Source organism: Pelodiscus sinensis, chromosome 13, assembly GCF_052426305.1.
Source record: "Pelodiscus sinensis isolate ZL-2025 chromosome 13, ASM5242630v1, whole genome shotgun sequence".
Lineage (NCBI taxonomy): Eukaryota > Metazoa > Chordata > Testudines > Trionychidae > Pelodiscus > Pelodiscus sinensis.
Genome location: NC_143064.1, coordinates 1,260,103 through 1,275,337, shown reverse-complemented (window position 1 = coordinate 1,275,337; position 15,235 = coordinate 1,260,103). Strand labels below are relative to the sequence as shown.

The window sequence follows — 15,235 nt, the reverse complement described above, 5'->3', positions numbered from 1 at the left end:
CTAAGCGCCCTGCCCAGGGCCACTGCTACTCCTGACACCCCCCCCCACTCCACACCCCTCAGCGCTCTGCCCAGGGCCACTGCTACTCCTGACACCCCCCCCCCCACTCCACACCCCTCAGCACCCTGCCCAGGGCCACTGCTACTCCTGACACCCCCCCACTCCACACCCCTCAGCACCCTGCCCAGGGCCACTGCTACTCCTGACACACCCCCCCACTCCACACCCCTCAGCGCCCTGCCCAGGGCCACTGCTACTCCTGACACCCCCCCCCCACGCCACACCCCTCAGCACCCTGCCCAGGGCCACTGCTACTCCTGACACCCCCCCACTCCACACCCCTCAGCACCCTGCCCAGGGGCACTGCTACTCCTGACACCCCCCCCCACTCCACACCCCTCAGCGCCCTGCCCAGGGCCACTGCTACTCCTGACCCCCCCCCACTCCACACCCCTCAGCACCCTGCCCAGGGCCACTACTACTCCTGACACCTCCCCCCCCCACTCCACACCCCTCAGCACCCTGCCCAGGGCCACTGCTACTCCTGACACCCCCCCCACTCCACACCCCTCAGCACCCTGCCCAGGGCCACTGCTACTCCTGACATCGCCCCCCCCCCCCACTCCACACCCCTCAGCACCCTGCCCAGGGCCACTGCTACTCCTGACAGCCCCCCCCCCCGCCACACCCCTCAGCACCCTGCCCAGGGCCACTGCTACTCCTGACCCCCCCCCACTCCACACCCCTCAGCGCCCTGCCCAGGGCCACTGCTACTCCTGACCCCCCCCACTCCACACCCCTCAGCACTCTGCCCAGGGCCACTGCTACTCCTGACACCCCCCACTCCACACCCCTCAGCACCCTGCCCAGGGCCACTGCTACTCCTGACACCCCCCCCCCACTCCACACCCCTCAGCACCCTGCCCAGGGCCACTGCTACTCCTGACACCCCCCCCCCACGCCACACCCCTCAGCACCCTGCCCAGGGCCACTGCTACTCCTGACATCCCCCGCCCCACTCCACACCCCTCAGCACCCTGCCCAGGGCCACTGCTACTCCTGACACCCCCCCCCCCACTCCACACCCCTCAGCACCCTGCCCAGGGCCACTGCTACTCCTGACACCCCCCCCACTCCACACCCCTCAGCACCCTGCCCAGGGCCACTGCTACTCCTGACACCCCCCCCACTCCACACCCCTAAGCGCCCTGCCCAGGGCCACTGCTACTCCTGACACCCCCCCCCCACTCCACACCCCTCAGCACCCTGCCCAGGGCCACTGCTACTCCTGACACCCCCCCCCCACTCCACACCCCTCAGCACCCTGCCCAGGGCCACTGCTACTCCTGACACCCCCCCCCCCACTCCACACCCCTCAGCGCCCTGCCCAGGGCCACTGCTACTCCTGACACCCCCCCCACTCCACACCCCTCAGCACCCTGCCCAGGGCCACTGCTACTCCTGACACCCCCCCACTCCACACCCCTAAGCGCCCTGCCCAGGGCCACTGCTACTCCTGACACCCCCCCCCACTCCACACCCCTCAGCGCTCTGCCCAGGGCCACTGCTACTCCTGACACCCCCCCCCCCACTCCACACCCCTCAGCACCCTGCCCAGGGCCACTGCTACTCCTGACACCCCCCCACTCCACACCCCTCAGCACCCTGCCCAGGGCCACTGCTACTCCTGACACACCCCCCCACTCCACACCCCTCAGCGCCCTGCCCAGGGCCACTGCTACTCCTGACACCCCCCCCCCACGCCACACCCCTCAGCACCCTGCCCAGGGCCACTGCTACTCCTGACACCCCCCCACTCCACACCCCTAAGCGCCCTGCCCAGGGCCACTGCTACTCCTGACACCCCCCCCCCACTCCACACCCCTCAGCGCTCTGCCCAGGGCCACTGCTACTCCTGACACCCCCCCCCCACTCCACACCCCTCAGCACCCTGCCCAGGGCCACTGCTACTCCTGACATCGCCCCCCCCCCCACTCCACACCCCTCAGCACCCTGCCCAGGGCCACTGCTACTCCTGACACCCCCCCACTCCACACCCCTCAGCACCCTGCCCAGGGCCACTGCTACTCCTGACCCCCCCCACTCCACACCCCTCAGCACCCTGCCCAGGGCCACTGCTACTCCTGACACACACCCCCACTCCACACCCCTCAGCGCCCTGCCCAGGGCCACTGCTACTCCTGACCCCCCCCCCACTCCACACCCCTCAGCACCCTGCCCAGGGCCACTGCTACTCCTGACACCCCCCCCCCACTCCACACCCCTCAGCACCCTGCCCAGGGCCACTGCTACTCCTGACACCCCCCCACTCCACACCCCTCAGCACCCTGCCCAGGGCCACTGCTACTCCTGACACCCCCCCACTCCACACCCCTCAGCACCCTGCCCAGGGCCACTGCTACTCCTGACACACCCCCCCACTCCACACCCCTCAGCGCCCTGCCCAGGGCCACTGCTACTCCTGACACCCCCCCCCACGCCACACCCCTCAGCACCCTGCCCAGGGCCACTGCTACTCCTGACACCCCCCCACTCCACACCCCTAAGCGCCCTGCCCAGGGCCACTGCTACTCCTGACACCCCCCCCCCCCCACTCCACACCCCTCAGCGCTCTGCCCAGGGCCACTGCTACTCCTGACACCCCCCCCCCACTCCACACCCCTCAGCACCCTGCCCAGGGCCACTGCTACTCCTGACACCCCCCCACTCCACACCCCTCAGCACCCTGCCCAGGGCCACTGCTACTCCTGACACCCCCCACTCCACACCCCTCAGCGCCCTGCCCAGGGCCACTGCTACTCCTGACCCCCCCACTCCACACCCCTCAGCACCCTGCCCAGGGCCACTGCTACTCCTGACCCCCCCCACTCCACACCCCTCAGCGCCCTGCCCAGGGCCACTGCTACTCCTGACACCCCCCCCCACTCCACACCCCTCAGCACCCTGCCCAGGGCCACTGCTACTCCTGACACCCCCCCCCCCACTCCACACCCCTCAGCACCCTGCCCAGGGCCACTGCTACTCCTGACACCCCCCCCACTCCACACCCCTCAGCACCCTGCCCAGGGCCACTGCTACTCCTGACACCCCCCCACTCCACACCCCTCAGCACCCTGCCCAGGGCCACTGCTACTCCTGACACCCCCCCCACTCCACACCCCTCAGCGCTCTGCCCAGGGCCACTGCTACTCCTGACACCCCCCCCCCCACTCCACACCCCTCAGCGCCCTGCCCAGGGCCACTGCTACTCCTGACACCCCCCCCCCACTCCACACCCCTCAGCGCCCTGCCCAGGGCCACTGCTACTCCTGACACCCCCCCCCCCACTCCACACCCCTCAGCGCCCTGCCCAGGGCCACTGCTACTCCTGACACCCCCCCCCCACTCCACACCCCTCAGCGCCCTGCCCAGGGCCACTGCTACTCCTGACATGCCCCCCCACTCCACACCCCTCAGCACCGTGCCCAGGGCCACTGCTACTCCTGACACCCCCCCCCCACTCCACACCCCTCAGCACCCTGCCCAGGGCCACTGCTACTCCTGACACCCCCCCCCCACTCCACACCCCTCAGCGCCCTGCCCAGGGCCACTGCTACTCCTGACACCCCCCCCCCCACTCCACACCCCTCAGCACCCTGCCCAGGGCCACTGCTACTCCTGACACCCCCCCCCCACTCCACACCCCTCAGCGCCCTGCCCAGGGCCACTGCTACTCCTGACACCCCCCCCCCACTCCACACCCCTCAGCGCCCTGCCCAGGGCCACTGCTACTCCTGACACCCCCCCCCCCACTCCACACCCCTCAGCGCCCTGCCCAGGGCCACTGCTACTCCTGACACACCCCCCCACTCCACACCCCTCAGCACCCTGCCCAGGGGCACTGCTACTCCTGACACCCCCCCCCCACTCCACACCCCTCAGCGCCCTGCCCAGGGCCACTGCTACTCCTGACACCCCCCCCCCCACTCCACACCCCTCAGCGCCCTGCCCAGGGCCACTGCTACTCCTGACACCCCCCCCCCACTCCACACCCCTCAGCACCCTGCCCAGGGCCACTGCTACTCCTGACACCCCCCCCCACTCCACACCCCTCAGCGCCCTGCCCAGGGCCACTGCTACTCCTGACACCCCCCCCCACTCCACACCCCTCAGCGCCCTGCCCAGGGCCACTGCTACTCCTGACACCCCCCCCCCCACTCCACACCCCTCAGCACCCTGCCCAGGGCCACTGCTACTCCTGACACCCCCCCCCCCCACTCCACACCCCTCAGCGCCCTGCCCAGGGCCACTGCTACTCCTGACACACACCCCCACTCCACACCCCTCAGCGCCCTGCCCAGGGCCACTGCTACTCCTGACACACACCCCCACTCCACACCCCTCAGCACCCTGCCCAGGGCCACTGCTACTCCTGACACCCCCCCCCACTCCACACCCCTCAGCGCCCTGCCCAGGGCCACTGCTACTCCTGACACCCCCCCCCCCACTCCACACCCCTCAGCACCCTGCCCAGGGCCACTGCTACTCCTGACACCCCCCCCCCCACTCCACACCCCTCAGCACCCTGCCCAGGGCCACTGCTACTCCTGACACCCCCCCCCCCCACGCCACACCCCTCAGCACCCTGCCCAGGGCCACTGCTACTCCTGACACCCCCCCCCCCCACTCCACACCCCTCAGCGCCCTGCCCAGGGCCACTGCTACTCCTGACACACACCCCCACTCCACACCCCTCAGCGCCCTGCCCAGGGCCACTGCTACTCCTGACACCCCCCCCCCCACTCCACACCCCTCAGCGCCCTGCCCAGGGCCACTGCTACTCCTCACACCCCCCCCCCCGCCACACCCCTCAGCACCCTGCCCAGGGCCACTGCTACTCCTGACACCCCCCCCCCCACTCCACACCCCTCAGCACCCTGCCCAGGGCCACTGCTACTCCTGACACCCCCCCCCCCACTCCACACCCCTCAGCACCCTGCCCAGGGCCACTGCTACTCCTGACACCCCCCCCCCACTCCACACCCCTCAGCACCCTGTCCCTCCCAGCAGCGGGCACAGCTTCCCCTGGCCTCCCCCGAGGGCGGGTCACCCCAGAAGCGCTCCCAGGCGACGAGCGCCGAGCCCCTCACGGCCGCAGCCCGCGCTCCCGGGGGAGGCCGGCGAGGAAGGCGACCTCCGCGCATACAATGGCGGGCTACGAGCCCCGCCGGGGACGCACGGTCACCTGCCGCCGACGGGCAGGGTTCCTGTCACGGGCAGCGACACTCGCCTCGCGCCACCTCAGCCAGGCACCGTTTCCCGCCCAAGCAGGCGGCGTCTCGCGCCGCGGAGTATGCTGGGATAAATCGTGCTGCGCGCGCACCCTCCCGCGAGCCAGACAACTACAGCTCCCAGAGACCCAGCGCGAGAGGTGGGCGGTGCCTCGCCACCATTTTATTGCTAGCGGCGGCCGAGCCTAGCGCGCTGATTGGCTTGCCGTGACGTGACGCACGCATACCGCGGCCCCTCACCAATGGGGTTGTAGGCCCGGCCCCCTCGCGGTGAGTAGCAGGCGCTTAGCCAATGGGCTGCTCGGCGCTTCCCTTCCCGGCTAGGCGGCCCCGTGCTGCTTCTGGAAGGTTCCGGGTCCCGGGCCGGGATGTCGGGGGCGCTGAGCGCCACGCTGGGCGGCCTCAGCAGCGACTCCTACTGCGAGATCAGCCAGTACCGCGACCAGCACTTCCGGGTGCGCGCAGGCCGGGCCCGAGCCTGAGGGGTGGGGGCAGGTGCACTGCGCCAGGGGGCGGGGCCTGAGGGGTGGGGGCAGGGTGCACAGCGCCAGGGGGCGGGGCCTGAGGGGTGGGGGCAGGGTGCACAGCGCCAGGGGGCGGGGCCTGAGGGGTGGGGGCAGGGTGCACAGCGCCAGGGGGAGGGGCCTGAGGGGTGGGGGCAGGTACACTGCGCCAGGGGGCGGGGCCTGAGGGGTGGGGGCAGGTGCACTGCGCCAGGGGGCGGGGCCTGAGGGGTGGGGCAGGGTGCACTGCGCCAGGGGGCGGGGCCTGAGGGGTGGGGGCAGGTGCACAGCGCCAGGGGGCGGGGCCTGAGGGGTGGGGGCAGGTGCACTGCGCCAGGGGGCGGGGCCTGAGGGGTGGGGGCAGGTGCACTGCGCCAGGGGGCGGGGCCTGAGGGGTGGGGGCAGGTGCATTGCGCCAGGGGGTGGGGCCTGAGGGGTGGGGCAGGGTGCACTGCGCCAGGGGGCGGGGCCTGAGGGGTGGGGGCAGGTGCACTGCGCCCGGGGGCGGGGCCTGAGGGGTGGGGGCAGGTGCACTGCGCCGGGGGGGGGGGGGCCTGAGGGGTGGGGGCAGGGTGCACTGCGCCAGGGGGCGGGGCCTGAGGGGTGGGGGCAGGTGCACTGCGCCAGGGGGCGGGGCCTGAGGGGTGGGGGCAGGTGCACAGCGCCAGGGGGCGGGGCCTGAGGGGTGGGGGCAGGGTGCACAGCGCCAGGGGGCGGGGCCTGAGGGGTGGGGGCAGGGTGCACAGCGCCAGGGGGCGGGGCCTGAGGGGTGGGGGCAGGGTGCACAGCGCCAGGGGGCGGGGCCTGAGGGGTGGGGGCAGGGTGCACAGCGCCAGGGGGCGGGGCCTGAGGGGTGGGGGCAGGGTGCACAGCGCCAGGGGGCGGGGCCTGAGGGGTGGGGGCAGGGTGCACAGCGCCAGGGGGCGGGGCCTGAGGGGTGGGGGCAGGGTGCACAGTGCCAAGGGCTGGGGGCAGGGGTGCGTAGCGGCAGCCTGAGGGGATGAGCACAGGACCGGGGGGTGGGCACATGGGTGTACAGCACCGGCGGGGGACAGGATGCACAGCGCCAGGGGGCAGGTCCTGAGGTGCTGATGGCAGCCCAGGAGATGGCAGGGTGCAGTACCCAAACCTGAGGGAGGCAGAAGTGCCCATGCCCTTTGCCATGATTGCCATCTTGCACTTCATTGCTGGAGTAGGAGGGGGAGGTTCTCAAACAGGCAGAAGTAGCAGTTTCACAACCAGTGGGTCAGGCATTCCCTGAACAGTAGGTTGCTGTTTCCATTTACTGTTTGTTGTGCTCTCAGGGTAGCCGATACCTACAGGATAAGGCCCTGAAGCTCTCTTCCACACTGTATGTGGGCAACCTGTCCTTTTACACCACTGAGGAGCAGATCCAGGAGCTCTTCTCCAAATGCGGAGATGTTAAGAGGATTGTCATGGGGTTAGACAAGGTCAAGAAAACCCCTTGTGGCTTCTGCTTCGTGGAGTATCCTTTTCCGTTTTCTGTTGCCATAATTTTTCTGCCACTGCTTTTTGATTAATCGCATCCTGGGTGGATTATATCCCCTCAGTTCTGTTGAACATCAGCATGTTACAGAGCATATCTGGCCTCTCTGGAGGAGCTGGGAATGCTCCTGTGATATGTGAGCAAACATGAAAATTGTGAGCTTTCATTCACAGTACCAAACAGTTTCCCTCCTTCACAGGGTCTGCTATTTCTCTACCATCCTGCCTCAGTCACTGACATTGCTGTGGATATAGTCATTTCTCTCATTCCCTGTATGCAGCTGGCATTGACAAGCTGAACAACACTTTGAGTCTTCCTTATAACAAATTCCAGGTATTATACAAGAGCAGATGCTGAGCATGCAATGAGGTATATCAATGGCACCCGACTGGATGATCGGATCATCAGGACTGACTGGGATGCAGGGTTTAAGGAGGGACGACAATATGGGAGAGGAAAGTCTGGAGGACAGGTAAAGAAAATACTAGCTTCAGCACTGAGCCAGCCTTCCTTGGGACTGGGTGATGGGTGGAGCTACCTTTGGCCGATCCAGTGCAAAGTAGGGATGTTAGCTGTCGGTTAATTGAATTCTTAGCGGTTAGTTGACTATTTTATAGTCCGTGGGGGGAAGGGCCGGCAGCCATGCAATCTGGCCCCACTCTGAGGGAGCCCCCTGCCACTCTGCGCTTCTGCCTCTGTATCAGAGGCAGCAGTGCAGGGTGCCAGGAGGGAGCCAGTCTGCGAGGAGAAACTGTTTAAAAACCAGCTCCCCTTGTGGGCTGGCTGCTTGCCACCCTGCACTGCTCCCTCTGATACAGAAGCAGCAGTGCAGGATTGCAACAGTCCTGTCTGCAAGGGTCCAAGCTCCCTGTGGACAGAGGCTACTGGGAGAGTAGGAGGCAGTGGAGGCTGCCCCAGAGCAATCTCTGTCTGCAGCAACCCAGGCTGGCCAGCGACAGAGGCTGCTCCAGCAGCAGCCCCTGTCCACGGGGGGCTGGGACAGAGGCAGCAGTGTGGGGTATGGGGGGCCGAAGCAGGTGGCACCAGCTCCTGCTTCTCCCTCCCCTTGCTGCTTCAGATACAGAGGCAACGGGGACAGAATGCGAGTAGCCAACTAGATTAACCGACTATTCATTCACATCCTTAGTACAAAGGCAGTCATCCATGGCAGACCCAGTAATGAACTGAAGCCAGTCTAAAATTATTTTAAGATCACTAGAGTAGGAGCATGGTACTTAATGCCTTTTGAAACTACATTCCAAGCTCCCTATGGCCCAAAACAAACCGCTTTGCTCACTTCTCAAGATAGTGTTCTCAAAAGGGTGTAGCAATCAAGGTGGGGAGTGAGAAACAGGATCATAATGGGGATGGTGTGGTTCTAAAGCTAGTTTAATCATCAAATGATGCCTATGAGAAGATTAAAATTTCTTCCCAGATTTCCAGAGGAACAAAGCTTTAGGTTCAGGCTTTGGCGATTCATAAAGATGAACTGCAAAGCAAAACCAAACAGAATTTGGCCCTTCTCTGCTGCTTCATTATGTCTAATGATGGCCCCGCCATTAGAAAAGTCAGGTCTTCCCATCAGTCTCCTTGGTAATGGTTCCTTTGCAAGGTATTTTAAGGGCTTGCAAAGGCTTGTAATCTGAGCTTCAGCCCACCACCAATGTATGCGAAGAGGGTGCCTAGCATGTCTCTGTCTAGCCAGGTGCAGATGCTGATTTGTGTTACTGCTTTGCCCCAGGTGCGAGACGAATACCGGACAGACTATGATGTGGGAAGAGGTGGCTTTGGCAAAATCATTCAGATGCAGAAAACCAATCACCAGACCGTAATCTACTAAATGACTAATCTATCCCAGTACCTAGAGGGATGGTGAGCCTCTGCAGCTAGCTCTGGCCTCACTCTTTGGATGGGGGTGTGATTGGAGCCAGGTTCCAGCAAAAGGCAATACGAGACTGGCTGTTCAACATTTGTTCATTTCTCATCTCTCCTGGGCTGGAATGGCTGATCTATTGTGATACAGGGCAGCAAGAAAATAGAGTGGCCAGCGCTGCAGAATTTCTCACTAAGAATAAGTGAGACATGTCCCGCTCAGACTTCTGCCTCCAAGTTGTCATTGCAGCTGTGGTTGCTCTCGAGCACAGATTTCTGAGAAATACAACAGCCATCAAAGCCCGCCTTTCTGCTTGTGCAGCTCTGGGACAGAGGGAGGAGTTTAAAATATGTAATTTACAATCTTGTTTGCCTCTGTAAAGCATCATTCCTGATATAAATTAGGGAAGCAAAGCAAGATCTTACTGGCCACTTGCAAGTGCTTGTCTGAACTCTGGACCCTTTGCTCAGTAAGCCCTGCAGAGCCTTAGTCTTTGCTGTATCTGTGATGCTGCCTGCTGTTGCAGAGCGTCACTATTACAATGTGGTTTTGTTTGTGTCTGGGTTTTTTAAATAAACATTAAGTCCTGTACCTGCTGCAGTTTGCGCTTCATTGCCATTGGGCATGTGGCAGGGCTTTTGGGGGACACAACCTGTTGGCATGTCGGCTGCTCTCTGACCACAGTGGGGCAGTCGTCCTGTTTGCTGTGATCTGGGTCTTCCTTTTGGTGCTGGCCTCATTTGTCTTCCCATTGCACTCTGTGCTAGTAGCGGGTTTGTCACCTCGTGAAATCACCAGTAAAGTTACACTTTGCTGTGTGTACTAAGATGCGAAATTAGTCCTCAGTTCCCTGCATCAGTGAATGCCAGGAAGTTTCCCCATTTTCTGCCATCGTAGTGCCAAGTCCTGTAGCATAGAGCACATGAAGCATCATGGGGCCAGACCAAGAAGCAGGAGCTGCAGGGCATACTGCTCTTTCTTGAGTCCTCCAGCTGGAGAAAGGGAAATTACCCTAGCATACAGTTCCTGTAACGCATTCCTGCATAATGAGGTGCTGTAACAGTTTCTTCTTTTGCATTAAATCACATACTTTAGCAGCTCAAGGCCTCTGAACTTCAGAGGGAAAAATGTCTGCCTCTGTCCTATTCAGTGGCAGGACACAACCAGGCCTCCAAGCACACTCTGAGTTACCCAACAGCCCTGATAACTAAGGAGTAATTGCCAGAGAAGTGCTTACACAGGCACAAACAAGGAGTCCAGTGGCTCCTTGAAAGTCTAACCATTTTATCAAGTTATAAAGTTTTTGCTTGTTGCAACTCACTTCATCAGATGCATGAAGGGAAAGAATCAGATGGTAGAGAAACAGAGATGGGAGTATTACATCAGCACTAATTCGATCAGGGTGGATGTGGCCCACTTCCAACTGTGGTAAAGTGAGAATACCCAAAGGGGAAAATTATTTTTTGTAATGAGCTGTTCTGGTGGTGTCAATTTGTATATGAATTCCAGTTCAGTGGTTTCACGTTGCAGTCTGTTTTTGAAGGGGTTTGATTTGTTTGTTTGCTGAAGAATGGCAATTTTCAAATCTCTATCTGTGTCCAGGCAAATTAAAATGCTCTCCAACTGGTTTTGTATGTTATTATTTAGGGATGCAAAGGAGTAGTTGACTAGTCAACTAACTGATAAGCATATGCTTATCAGGTAGTCGAGTAGACTGCTCACTTTCACCCCCCCCCCCTTTCTGCTTCTGTGTCAGAGGCAGCGGGCTGGGAGAGCAGGAGCTGGTGCTGGGGGAGTTGACTTAAAAGCCGGTTTCCCACAGCACTGTCTCCTTAGTGCGGGGGGGAGGGGCAGACCTGGAACAAACTGGGACTTCTTAGTCCTGGCTCACACCGCACCCAGGCGATAACCCCGCAGCAGTTTAAATGTAGTAGGGCTACAGCTTCTAATACATTTAAATTGCAGAGCCGCAGTGGAGGTAGTGAACACCCCCCTTATTGAGTAATCAATGGAAATTCCATCAACTACTTGATTAGCTGATTAACTGCAATTTAACATCCGTATTACCATTCTAGATACCTGATTTGTGTTCATTTATTTTTTCATATAGACTCAGTCCGGTTTGGCCAATGTCCATGGCAGAGGGGCATTGCTGCACATGATGGCATATATCACATTGGTAGATACGCAGAGGAACAAGCCTTTGATGGTATGGCTGATGTGGTTAGGTGTCATGTTACTGGATTTTAAGGGGAGCAACCAGATCACTGCTGTACCCATGGGGGATGTTTGCCCCAAAAGTTGGTACAAAGGGGGCCATGTGAGGTGTCAAATGAAAGCTTACAGTCAACTGATTCTGTATATGCTCTTCATATACCTGTATAATGTTGGTGTGGAAGTTATAGACATGTACTCTGTATGGACACTGGACGTTTCTCTATATGTGGTTGAGCAATGGGCGAGAAAAGCTTACCCTATGGACATGCTAATTAGCAAGCCACCAGGAACAATAAGTCTCTTAAGTACCAGATACCCACCTAGGAAGGAATGTAGGTGCCTGGCCACTGACCATGTGACTGTTTCCAGCTTGGAAGAGACCAGGAAGGGATATAAATATGCCATGTGAATGACGCCATCTTGGTGCTCAGCTCAGCTCTTCATCCCAGAGGCAGCCTTGCAAGGATCAACAAGCCGGAAAGAACTGTGGACCCATCCTGACATAGGATGTACACCAAGGACTTTTAAGCCAGCACTTATAAGATCCCTGCTGCAAGCCTGCCTCAAGAACTGGGAGATTCGATGCATGTAATGTATGGTACTTTAACAACCTCATTCTCATGCTTTTCTTTCTTTCAGTAATAAACTTTTAGCTGTTAGATTCTAAAGGATTGGTTCATCGTGATTTGTGGGTAAGATCCAGAGTGTAAATTGACCTGGGATCTGTGGCTAGTTTCTTGGAACTGGAAGAACCCATTTGAGGTAGGTGAGATTGGGTTCTAAAACCCTTCACCTGTGTGTTAGGCCCAGGACTGTTTGGTGCACGGAGAGCGCTGGAGTGTCAGAGGGGTTTTGCCTGTGAGGCTTCTGGCTGGCCAGGCAGGCAGCAGAAGTGCTCTGTGCGACTGGTTTGTGGCCTATTTGGGAAGGACCGCCAGCCAGGGGCTACAAAGAGCCCCGAGTTTGAGCAATTCACCCTCAGCGGTGCCCAGACCCGGCCTTATTTTTTCATGTAGACTCAGTCCAGTTTGGCCAGTGTCCATGGCAGAGGGGCATTGCTGCACATGATGGCATATATCACATTGGTAGATACGCAGAGGAACAAGCCTTTGATGGTATGGCTGATGTGGTTAGGTTCCATGATGGTGTGGTCAGAGCTGGCAATGGGGTTTGTTACAGGGATTGGTTCCTGGGTTAGTGTTTCTCTTGTGGAGTTTGTAGTTGGTGGTATTTGGGGGGGGCTGTCTTTTAGCAAGGACTCTGTCTTCCAGGTCTGTGAGAGCAAGGGATCATAATGAAGGATAGGTTGTAGATCCTTGATTATGTGCTGGAGAGGTTTTAGCTGGGGGCTGTAGGCGATGGCCAGTGGTGTTCTGTTGCTTTATTTTTTGTCTGTCCTGTAATAGGTGACTTCAAGGTGTAACAATATGGCTTTTCTGTAGCTGTGTTGAAAGGCCTGTGGTAGGCCTGAACCAAAGCCTTCTTCTGCAGCCAGACTGAAGAGCAGCAGCCATTAGCTGTAAGGTCTAGAGTCACATACTCACATTCCATCTAAATTGTATTAAAATAGTGTCACACCAAGCTGTGAGAAGAGGATTTTGTCCTGATACCCCCCCACTTTCCCCAGATAAAGGAACAGATCTCAAGATGGGTAAAGAAAACTTAAGTCACACCATTCTGTATGGCCAGAAACTGCTTCTCCATTGAGAATGTTGTGGAGTCCGCACTCTGTAGTTAAGTATCCTTACTTTCCTATTGTTTGTCTGTGTGATCTGTGTCTGGTTTGTAACGGTTTCTGACTGCTGTGTAATTAATTTTGCTAGGTGTAAATCAATTAAGGTGGTGGAGTATGATTGGTTACATAATTTTGTTATGATTGGTTAATAAAATTATACTAAAACAATTGGTTAAGGTATAGCTAAGCAGGACTCAGCTTTCATTATAGAAAGTGGGGTCCAAGAAGGGGACCAAGAAGAATATTGGAAGTAACAGAAGCAGAAGGAAAGAAGCAAAAGGCTGGAAGACCAAAGGGAGACAAGGAACACCAAGGAGAAGGGGAAAGACCTGGAAGAACTCGCCTCCGAGACACAGCCTAAGACTAGAATCTGGATCTTAGCTGCTGCATGTCACAGAGAATGACCTTGCCTAGCCAACAGGGGAAGTCGCCTGTACCGGGAATGGTGAGCATGACACTGGGTGCTTGGCATGTGTACTCTGCTTATTTGGGAATTGTCAGTAAATGGAGGATAAGGATATTACTGTGTGAGGCTCTTTCAGTGGCTAAAGATCCTCCAAAACCTGCAGGAAGTTGTGATCTGAGCCCTAGGAATTGGGTACGGGTGGGTGTGTAAATTAACAGGGTTGCATCTTGAGCCCTAGGAACTGGGTAAAGGTGTGTCCCCCTACAGTGTGGAAGGGATAGAGAAATTTGTGCAGGTAGCAAGGGTACCCGCCTGGCTCTATCAAGCTGTTTCTTCACTTCCCCAGGTGGATAGTGTAGTTTTAAGAATGGTTGATAGAGATCCTGTGTGGGTGTCTGGCTCGCTCTGTGGGATTGGAGCAAATGTGGTTGTATCTTAGGGCTTGGCTGTAGACATTGGAATGTGTGATGTGTTCTGGAAGGTAGCAGGAGGCGTGTAGGTAAGCCGCTTAAAGGAAAACAGAAGAGTGTCAGAGAATTTCACTGGAAGAGCTGTTTGGCTGCAGGAGTGTCTCCCAGGGCGAAGAGTGGAGCTGCCCAAGATCAAAGGTACAAGAGGGAATAACCCTTTGTTATCCCCACCTCACCCATGAAGGAACTGGCTGTGACTCATGAAGTGTCTCTCCTACCCCTTATCTGTGTGATGGGAAAGAGCACCTCAGGAAATCTACACCAGTCTGCACCAGTGTTGAAATTACTTAGTATAATTTTATTAACCAATGAAAAACAAACACAATTGGTTAAGGTACAGCTAAGCAGGACTCAGCTTTCATTATAGAAAGTGGGGTCCAAGAAGGGGACCAAGAAGAATATTGGAAGTAACAGAAGCAGAAGGAAAGAAGCAAAAGGCTGGAAGACCAAAGGGAATAATTAGTGTTCCACAATTATAAGCTACTGAGAGAGGAATTGTCTTTATTTTCCTCTCTAAAATGCCACAAGCATTTACAGTACTACACCCAAGCCCCTTCATTGCTGTTGTCGGGAATGGTATGTCTCAGGGCTCCAGCTGTATCTATGTCTATACTGCAGGGCTACGTCTACACTGGCCCCTTTTCCGGAAGGGGCATGTAAATTTCACTAGTCGTCGTAGGGAAATGCGCGGGGGATTTAAATATCCCCCGCGGCATTTAAATAAAAATGTCCGCCGCTTTTTTCCGGCTTTTAAAAAAGCCGGAAAAGAGCGTCTAGACTGGCCCCGATCCTCCGGAAAAAGTGCCCTTTTCCGGAGGCTCTTATTCTTACTTCGAAGTAAGAATAAGAGCCTCCGGAAAAGGGCACTTTTTCCGGAGGATCGGGGCCAGTCTAGACGCTCTTTTCCGGCTTTTTTAAAAGCCGGAAAAAAGCGGCGGACATTTTTATTTAAATGCCGCGGGGGATATTTAAATCCCCCGCGCATTTCCCTACGACGACTAGTGAAATTTACATGCCCCTTCCGGAAAAGGGGCCAGTGTAGACGTAGCCCCAGAGGTTTTCCGGGATACCAGAGGTATCCCGGAGAATCTATGCCACATCCAAGGAATGTGTCCACTTTTTCAGAACAACTTCCAAAAAAGCAGACACATTTTCACCATCCCTGTAAGCCTCGTTCTATGAGGAAGAAGGGATGTGCCAAAAGAGGCAGTTTTTCTGAAATTTGGCGCTGTG

General features: G+C 58.5%; 2 protein-coding genes across 4 annotated transcripts in view; one reads left to right on the top strand and one right to left on the bottom strand.

Moving 5' to 3' along the window:
* The window catches only part of TEX11 (testis expressed 11), a 213,286-nt gene extending 207,871 nt beyond the window's left edge, over positions 1-5,415 (bottom strand). For 2 of the 3 annotated variants that reach the window (XM_075917646.2, XM_075917649.2), the window contains exon 1: positions 5,246-5,413. The gene's annotated coding sequence lies outside the window, so the exon portion shown is untranslated. Of the gene's footprint in view, positions 1-5,245 lie in introns of all 3 variants that reach the window. The other variant, XM_075917648.2, reaches the window with a different exon arrangement.
* Positions 5,416-5,587: 172 nt separating this feature from the next.
* LOC102455774 (nuclear cap-binding protein subunit 2) lies at positions 5,588-9,765 on the top strand. Its single transcript, XM_075917645.1, has 4 exons — positions 5,588-5,746; positions 7,099-7,280; positions 7,635-7,773; positions 9,043-9,765. The coding sequence occupies exons 1-4, from the start codon at positions 5,660-5,662 to the stop codon at positions 9,139-9,141; spliced, it is 507 nt and encodes a 168-aa protein (XP_075773760.1). The 5' UTR covers positions 5,588-5,659; the 3' UTR covers positions 9,142-9,765.
* Positions 9,766-15,235: the final 5,470 nt, after the last annotated feature.